This window comes from Poecilia reticulata, linkage group LG7, assembly GCF_000633615.1.
Source record: "Poecilia reticulata strain Guanapo linkage group LG7, Guppy_female_1.0+MT, whole genome shotgun sequence".
Classification (NCBI taxonomy): domain Eukaryota; kingdom Metazoa; phylum Chordata; class Actinopteri; order Cyprinodontiformes; family Poeciliidae; genus Poecilia; species Poecilia reticulata.
This window is the reverse complement of record NC_024337.1, coordinates 25,617,184-25,627,121: the sequence shown is the minus strand read 5'-3', so window position 1 is coordinate 25,627,121 and position 9,938 is coordinate 25,617,184. Positions and strand designations below refer to the sequence as shown.

General features: G+C 39.9%; 1 protein-coding gene across 1 annotated transcript; it reads right to left on the bottom strand.

Moving 5' to 3' along the window:
• kcna2b (potassium voltage-gated channel, shaker-related subfamily, member 2b) lies at positions 1 to 9,938 on the bottom strand. Its single transcript, XM_008413805.2, has 3 exons — positions 8,290 to 9,938; positions 7,321 to 7,444; positions 1 to 6,716 (listed from the first exon to the last, which is right to left on the bottom strand). The coding sequence occupies exon 3, from the start codon at positions 6,601 to 6,603 to the stop codon at positions 5,101 to 5,103; it is 1,503 nt and encodes a 500-aa protein (XP_008412027.1). The 5' UTR covers positions 6,604 to 6,716; positions 7,321 to 7,444; positions 8,290 to 9,938; the 3' UTR covers positions 1 to 5,100.

The following is a 9,938-nucleotide window of genomic DNA, read 5'->3' as shown; positions in this document are numbered from 1 at the left end:
GGTAAATGTGTGTCAAATATAAAATCGAGAAGTTTATGATCAGTACAGAAATTTTCTAGTTAAAAATGTATCATTATTGGACTCATAAAAAGAAACACAACAGTAACTTTTGTTTATATAGAAGTTTCTTTTTTTTTTTTACTGACATCATCATTTAGACCATTACATGTTCCAGTTTTACAGTATTTTTAAAATAATGACACTGGAAGATTTTCCTGACTATCGTATTTATGTCCATCAGAAGTCCATGTATAGAGCATGGGAAGCAATTCCGACACATAATTCTTCTTTAGGCAACAACATACATTTTGTTTCAAGGGCTTTTCAACACAGTGGTGAAAGACAGCAGTTACACAGAAAATTGAGAAGAACCATAGGATTAGTTAGGCGTTATGAATGACATACAATTGGCTCAAGGCATAGAAAGTAGACAGATTAAGACACAAAGTATTTAAGCAAGGCCCGTGTGTGCATCGTCAACAAACCTCATTTACTGCATTTGATTTAATGATATTCAACAAAAAGCAATAGTGAAATATTCTACACATGTTCATTTTTCATTTAAATTGTATTATGTTTTTACTATATGTTCATATATATATATAAATTGTGATTAGATTAGCAGCATATATCTCAGTTTTGAAACACACAGGAGTCTATACATAATAGTAGCTTTAAGCATTTTAAGACAAAAGACATCATTTGAAGCAGCTGTGAACTTTAGATAAATTAGCATGTGGAATCATCTGTAGGCTTTAGTCCTTCATAAACAAAGCCACATGTAGGTTTTTCATCCTCAGGTATGTCCATTAAAATAATTTTCCACAGGCAGTGTATGTACACATTAGTACACAAGCTATATGTTCAAATGGTCGGTGTGGGTTTTTGTGTGTAAATATCCACGAGTTGGAGGAGTTTTCTGCAGTTCACATTCTGTTCTTTGACTCCTGTTGGATTCTCCAGGAGAACAATTTTGTCTCGGCAGTGTGTCACTTCAGTTGTGTGTTTGGTAACAAGAACTGAAAGAACAGGGCCCAAGGCCAAGCTTAAAGTGACATAGAGGTTCAATAACTGAGAGTTTAGAGAAGCACAAACCACTGTAAAAAAAAATAAAATAAAAATAAATAAATAAATAAATAAATAAATAAATAAATAAATAAATAAATAAATAAATAAATAAATAAAAGAGAAAGAATAGGAACTTGGGTGTAGGCAGTGTTTATTTTACATCTTCTATCAGATCTACTTTTTCATCTGATGCTTCATGCTTCCTGCAATATAGGCCTTGGCAGACACTACAGCTTATCCCATAAGCCAACACATCCTCTGGAAACACATCTCCTGTGTAACAGGGCATTCTTTCAGCGTCCCATATTTGATGTACTATATGCTTATGGTATGTATACTGGCTGTAAACAGTACACAGAAATACATTAGAACACACTGACCGCCCCTGTCATTTGAGCTAGCAGTTAACAGGACTAGCTACAATGTTGTCTCTAAAAGCTCAACACTTGGCTTATGTGTGTGTAGAAGCTTTCCATTCCTCTCAGTTCCGAACACACACATGCACAGATACGAATGTACTCCACACATCGAGCTTGATGGAACGATATGTCAGTGAGAGGAGCACTTAGATGTTTCCTTGGAGAATTATAATACACTCAGCTGAGCAAAAACTCTAACTGACCCACTATGAATCTCGTTGCATCCACTGGACTGGCAGCAGGTAGCAGCTGTTGTGCTTTTATTTGGAAAGTATTCAAGACACTGAACTGTTGGGAGAAAGAATGAGTAGCTAACGTCCAACCTTAGATTTCCAGGACTATAATCATATTTTCCCTCTTTCCTGTCATAAATTATCTGTAAGGACTCATTGACATACAGCACTCTCTTAAAATGGATTGTGACCCAAGTGAGTATTGGATTAAGTCAGTTTAATACTTAAATGTTATTCATCCTAGGCAATGCTACAACTTTAAAGGGCGAGTAGTTCTACAAAAGCAGAATAATACAAGAACAGTAAACGGCAACCCTGCCTGTTTTACATTACTGCATTTATGCATAATAGATTGGTACAACAGCTGAGCTAACAGGATACTAAGCAACTAAGATACATACAGCAATCAGGCATAACAGAATGTTTTCTCCGTTTTGCTGTCGAAACAGCCCTGACTTCTCCACCAGACCCCACAACACACCAGTATAAAGGTGTGTTGTGTATCAGCAGTTAGCTGTATATCCTTCTAAGGTGCTTACACAAATGTATCAACCAAGGGACTTTGATTCTTTCTAGTAAACTTTCACTCTGTACTTCTAAAAGAAGACTAGACCACAGGGATAACATCATGCAGCTGAAGCAGCTACGTATTTAAGAAGGTATTGCCAAAATGATTGTTGACGAGAAAAAACCCCAACAAAAAACATAAAGATTCAAGAAACAAACCCATTGATCGACAAGCACCAAAAATATAAATCTAATCCCTGCACCTTTTTCATAAGAGAACAAATAATGCAGCAACATTAAATTTATTCAGTCTGGGTGCAGATTTATTTCATATGCATAAGAGGCAGGCCACTATGCACATCATACAAGACAGCAAGCTATCCACCATGTTCCTAATGTTCTTTCTTTAGTTTGCTGGATACCCTAACCCTAGCCCTACCCTACTATAAGCAAACTACACAAGGGTTCCTGGCATAACATTGAACGAGCATCACATTGACTCCGCCGGCTTGCTAGTTCTCACAGTGTATCTTGATTCCACTCGTTTTCCATGTGAACAACGCGCATGAACCAGTATTAACTTCTTTTTCAATTTGAGCTACAGTTGCTCATCTGTTGCATTAGCCCACACGCCACACTTATCACTCAACACGTGGATTAGTCAACCACTGTCCCTTAAGTGAATCCTCATTATTAGATACTAACCACCACAGACTGGCATGCCCCTCAAAATAAGCAGTTTTGAAGATGATCATGCATCACAAGTTGGCTCTTGTCAAATTTGCTTCCAACCATGACAACCCATTTTCCTTTCTTCTAACACATTATCTTTGAATTGCTACCTAGCATGACCATCGCACAAACAAGAGACACAATAACAGAGTCCAGTGTTATCTACTTCTTCTGTCAGTGATTATGTTACGGGTAATAAGAGCATGTTTTTTCAGCCTAAGATACAAGAGGGAACATGGTAGCCTGCATCTACCGTACAGGAAAATAGGTGCCTTAATTTGATTTGTTCCAGAAGGACGTAGTTTACTAATTTGGATTTATTGATTGGGAGAAAATGACAGGGGAAAGTAGGCATGACGATGTAAAGCATTACATTAAGTCAATAAATTAGTATTAATGTTTTTACTGCAGCTACAGCACCGCTTAATGTTGTCAGCAAGTTTCTACATGCATTTTAAAATGCTAACAATTATTTTGATGCCTGAATAACTACCACAAAAAAATATCTAACACTCCAGGTAAATGACAGACCTTATAACACTCAAGAGTAACTTTTTGTGGAGCTCCTTCTTTGGTTGAATGTGGTTCTAAAAACATTAGCTTGGAGGACAATGCAGTATAAAGCATAAATAATCAAAATCATACATGAGGTCGGTTTTCTGCAATATATATAAAATGCACCTGACGTCAGCTTCAAGATAAAGTACATGACATATTAAAGCTTCTCCTTAATCTCTTTATAACATGGAATGATTTGAAGTCCAGAACAGCAAAGATTTATGTTGGGCAGTGGTGTTAAAATCTAACTTCACAGACATTTATAGGTTGTGGAGTGTGGGGCATGTCCTAACATGGAGGTTATTTCAAGCACAGACATTTTACAGAGTTTCTTAGAGTTAAGCCGTGTGTACAGCCAGACATTTTGAGATTTTGTCAAATGAAAATACAGCGCACATTTTCAGACGGCTCCCACTTAAACTCATAGAGATTTGCTAAAACAATTTACAGCACCTGTGGGGCGAGTTGTAAAATGTCTCTGCTGCTACTTTCAGTGATGATTTAAAAAAAGAAAAACCTGTAGGTTACTAGAACAGACATTGAGTTTTCATTTGCAGCATACCAATTAAAGATGTTGAAATTAAGATAAAAAATATATATATAATAAGGATAACTATGTCCAATGGTTGTACATGATCGCAAAAAAAGTGTTAGGTTGTGCCCCGCTCTCCCTTACAGTCAAAGAGCAATAGGCACTGACTCTGAGCAATACAGTGAAAATATTCCCTACATCCTTGAGCATTGAAAACATAAATGAGACATGTTTTTAACACAATAAAAATATACTGCAAAAATATCAAAAATATACAAAGTAAACATTCTCATTGTTCAGAAATAACATTTCTTTTACTCTTCTAGTAGTCTGAACTGATTAGCCCAATAATTTGGGTTATTAGTAGAGATAATTGCTTGTCCCCACATTGACCTCCAGCTTTCCCTAAAAGAAAGAGAGCAAAGGGATGAATGCTAAATGCAAGTCTCTGCTTGTACTGAAACACCATTATAACTGGTCTCAGACTCTCTCTGTTGCTCAGATGAGTTTTCCCCTGACAGAATACTGTGATTCTGTCTTTCTTTGAATCAGGGCAGTTTGAGTAGCAGATTAAAGTTGCCCATGAGTTCTCGCACCAGACCTTGTGTCATTTCAAGCTAGGTTATAAATTTATAAAAAAATGCTAACACTAAAATGATCTTGGCTGTCCATTTTTGTCTGGAGCAGTTTAAGTAATATAATACTTAGTACTGGTCCCTTTATGTTGCAATATTGAATTATTATTTATTAGGCTACTAGTTGGCTACTGATGCAAGCAGGACAACCACTGTTACAAACTATTTCTACTGTATAAGACTAACTCCATGCAGACATGAAAATGTCCTAAACAAGATGACTGGCAGTTCTGAAAAGTGCACTGTTTATTCTGTGTGATAGGAGAACATGAGGTCTTCTCCATCTACTGTTTGTTTGAGTTCATCTTGCTCTCACCCTGTTCTGCGTCGTTCTTATCCTTGGTATTATAATCCATGAGCAGAGGGAGACATAAATTCACCTTTCTGCAATAGTAATAGTAACATTGCAAGTCACATTATACATCTGTACGCATTTTAGTGATATTTACGAAATTAGTATTGACCAGAGTGCAGTTTCCAGTTTTTTTGCCCTCTGGTCTGAAGTCCTCAGTATTGTGGTTAACGGGCTCCTGGATCTCAACATAGTCAGACTTACTGAGGGTGGATCCGCTCCCACTTCGACCACTCTTCTTCAGATCATCAGCAGAACTGCCTTTAGGCACACTTGGGATATTCAGATACTGCGCTTGTTCCTCACCCTCTGTCTCTCTGTGGTAGAAATAGTTAAAATTTGATACAATGACAGGCACGGGCAAGGCAATAGTCAGCACACCAGCGATTGCACAGAGAGAGCCCACAATTTTTCCTCCGATAGTGGTCGGTACCATGTCTCCGTAGCCTACAGTGGTCATGGAAACCACTGCCCACCAAAATGCTTCAGGGATGCTGCTAAACTGTGAATGTGGCTCGTCTGCTTCTGCAAAGTAGACAGCGCTAGAGAAGAGAATTACACCAATAAACAGGAAAAAGATTAGGAGGCCCAGCTCACGCATACTGGCCTTCAGTGTCTGTCCTAAGATCTGGAGACCCTTAGAGTGACGTGAGAGTTTGAAGATGCGAAACACCCTTACGAGACGGATGACACGGAGGATGGCCAAGGACATGGCCTGCTGGCCAGCCTGGCTATCCTCTGGCCTTTCCGCAAGCTCTGTGCCCAGGGTGATGAAGTATGGAATGATTGCCACAATATCTATGATGTTCATAATGTTACCAAAAAATCCAGCTTTGCTTGGACAGGCAAAAAATCGAACGAGGAACTCAAAAGAAAACCAGATGATACAGAGGGTCTCCACAATGAAGAAAGGATCTGTAAAATATGTCGAGGAGTAGTACGTAGAGGTGGAGTTGGACATGGAATGCAGCGGGTAATTGTACATTTCCTCATCTTCATTTCGGAAAAGTGGCAGTGTTTCCAGGCAGAAGCTTACAATCGATATAAGAATCACCATGACGGAAATGATGGCAATGATTCGAGCTGGACCCGAGCTCTCTGGGTATTCAAACAGAAGCCACACTTGTCTCTGAAACTCATTTTCTGGCAGTGGTCTCTCCTCTTCCTTTATAAAACCTTCATCTTCTCTGAAAATTTCCATAGCCTCCTCACCCAACTCATAAAATCGGATTTCCTCAGAAAATATGTCCAGAGTCACATTGACAGGCCGGCGAAGCCTCCCACCAGATTGGTAGTAATACAGGATAGCATCAAAACTTGGTCGATTCCGGTCGAAGAAGTACTCATTCCGGAGGGGATCAAAATACCTCATCCTTTTCTTGGGATCCCCCAGCAGTGTATCTGGAAACTGAGACAGGGTCTTCAGCTGCGTCTCAAAGCGCAAGCCTGAAATGTTGATGACAACCCTCTCGCAACACTCATGGTCTGGCTCTGGGTCATACTGGTCATGAGGCTGACCTGAGTGTGTCGCTGCTTCATCTGCAGGGTCGCTGGTGGCAACCGTCATGGTGGAGGAAGATGGGGCCTGCAGCTTTCAGACAGGATGGGGCCACAGCGGGCTGGATGTGAACCTTCTTTGCACTTGTGGGATCGGGCACAGGCACCTCTGCCTGCAAAAAGCTAAAAGGACAGAGAGGAGAGGAAGGCTGCAATATTAATGTAGCCACTTGTTGTTCAACACTGTATTTCGTATTACATGAAATAAATGCTAACATTCAAACTGAATTCATTTTTTTCAGATTCTAAATCACTACAAAGACAAACTACCTTCAAGTGTGTTGTATAGATTTCGACAAACACAAAGCAAAGGAGTAGATACTGCCAAGTAAAGCAGAATTAGGGACTGGGGTGAACAACAGGAGTCTCCTTGACTCTGCTGGGTTTAAATATTAGGTTAGGAGTTCTCTCTCACATAAGCACCCTGCAGGATCAATATTCTCACCATAATGCTGTATCCAATTTTACAGGGTGAAATTACAACAAGCAGATCTGATTAAAAGTTGAGTGCTTCTCACATTCTCAAAGGTGGATGCTCACATTATATATGTGTCTGGCATTTTTCTAAAACCTAAGGAATTTAAGTTTCAATTGCTTCATATTTCAACTACATTTGGGAGGTAGTTCTTGTTACCTTTAAGATGTTAAGCCTGTTATGAAGTTTAAATCAGTATTTCTGAATACAATCTGAAACTTATGCCTATTTTGTCTTTTAACAAAAATATACCTTGATGACAATGGCTCAGGTGATGACTTTGGTCCACAGTAAGTCCCCTCTGATAGACGGACTCGTTTTTGAAGGGTTATCAGTCACCAGATGACTCCGCCTCTGCATCAAGGCGGCAGCGGGACTACAGGAGGGGGGACAAGGTGTGAGGATGCTGGATCTACCCCCTCCTCCCCTCTGCGTCCAACAGAACCATGCTGGGCAAAAAGTACTACTGACTGAAGCTGTTTGGCAATGTTATGCTGGGAAAGGCGACTTCTCTTAAAAGATAATTTGAAAATACTGTCATCAGCAAAAGCGGACCTCTGTTTTCTTCAGAATAACATGCGGACGCGACAGGCGGCAACAGCCAAGGTGATCCTCTGCAACCTCTTATCAGCTGAGGCGCCGAGGAAGGGAGCCTGAGCGGGAAGCGCTGCTGGCAGCATTTCTATTCAGACACCCCATGCTTCAGCAAATATGTAAGGCGCAATCACCTGTTTGATCCTCAGACATGTTTCGCCCCGAGGGGGCTTTGCATCTCTTTTAGCTCTTGAATTGCGATTTTTTTAAAAGCCAACCCCATGCACATTTCACCATCTTTCTTTTGGTTTCTGATGGGAAATATCCATGAAAAATAACAAGTGATGCGCATAACAAGCGGATGCTTATGTTCACAACCCATTCCATGGACACGCAATCCTCCGATGACGTATTAAATCGCTAATAAGGACGTATATTTTCTCCATGACTTTTAAAATAAAGCAGCCAGCCAGGTTCATGCACTGGGATTATCGTACATTTAACGGCATCTTGTTCGGTAAAGTCGGATTTAGTTTGGAACGACAGGTGCCAGACATGCTCAAGCCATTTGCAGCCATCCTGTTTGGAAGGACAGCCACAACAATCTTCATGCACTAAACAAAGCAGCATAGCATTATCTTCGTACTACAGGATTGCTTCAGAGGCTAATGGCATGCAGGAATTCACCGGGATTCTCTTGTTGCGCAGACGCATGGATTTTTATCCAGTTTGTTTCTTCTTTTGAGTTGCCTTCAGGTCGTTCTTCTGCTTCTTGGCATCTGTCCGTCTCAGCATTGGTGTGACTAACAACAACAACAACAACAACAACAGCGGCTATGTGTTTTTTTTCATCACGACTATCTGTTTTTGAACCGCCGGGCTCGTCTTCTAGTTTCTCATATTTCACCGTAATTCACCATAGTTGAGATGAGTGGGCTGCAGTTGGGCATTGCAGCGCATACTAAAAGCTTCTTGTGCGCCTCGCCCTTTCCCTCTGCGCTCCCTCTTCCCCGACTCTCCCGTCCTTAGTGGTTCACATTAAAGAGGAAGCGTCGACAATCACAGAGTGAGGAAAACACGCGCTTCTGCAGAGCGGATAAAACACCGGTGTTTCCCAGATGTTGTAAATCCAACAGATGCAACTTAATAACCTGATTTGAATGAATTCAACGTTTTTATTTTTGCTATTATCACAGCAAAAACAAGAGCTTGTTTTATATTTCTTTTTGTCGATATCCATACCTTGTGAACTGCTTTTAAATAGATAGTTGTTACTTTAAAAAAAAGCAATTATTTGAAAAGTGTAGCGTGTATCTTTTATTCAGTCCCTCAGATTTATATTGTCATTTTCCACAATTAACTGCTGCTACAAATTATTTCATGAATGTTTTAGCCCACAAAACAAAAAGGGGGCAGATGGACAACTTATTAAATGCCTAATTTTTATAGCTACTATTAATACCAGTAGGCTTTTTTTTCCATTCTACATAGACAGGATAATAATGCATCTGGGTTAAGCAGAATTTGTATAATCTGTGAAAAATGTCTTCCAGCATTGTGTTTTTTATGTCCAGAACTGATGAAAAACACAAAGAGACATCTCCTCTGTGTGTGTTTTGATTCCCGCAAACATTCTGCAACATTCTTACTTCATCTTTTGCAAAGTCTGATTTCACTTCTTTGACATCTGACTGCTGCCTTCCTTTTCCTTCTTACTTTAGATTTTTGTGGAACTGGATTATTTTTTCCCCCAAAGCTCTTGTATGTCATCTCTGTCTTTGAGTTCACTGACAAAGTCAGCATCAGTTCATTAACAACTATATCTACTCCTGCAAGAAGAAATTCCTTCATAACCTCAGTGAGCTAAAGCTTCACTCTGAGGAGTAGAGAAGGTTTGTGTAACTTAATCCCTGCTATGTGTTGAAGCTTTGACGTCTTCTACATCCACGCTCCCCAACCCCGGTCCTCAAGGCCCTCTGTCCTGCATGTTTTAGGTGTTTCCCTGCTTCTGCAGCAACTGCAGGAACGCAAAGGAGGTAATGCAATCATATGAATCACCTGTGCTGGAGTCTGGACTTCTCAAAAACATGCAGGACAGCGGTCCCTGAGGACCAGGGTTGGGGACCTCTGCTCTACATGATGCGTTTTGTTCCATATATTAGAGGTGGGATTCAGATGGCAGAAGTCAAAATCCAGATCATCTCATTTGATTGACTTATGTTCTTCTTTTGTCTCCCACTATATTTTCAGTAACAATTTCAAGCATGAATTTAAAATATTAAGTTACTTTCCCCCAACTCGTACGTAATACATTTCTGTCCTCTTTTATTTTTAAA

Excerpts from the sequence above, each read along its gene's own strand:
- kcna2b (XM_008413805.2), bottom strand. The coding sequence starts at position 6,603 with ATGACGGTTGCCACCAGCGACCCTGCAGATGAAGCAGCGACACACTCA.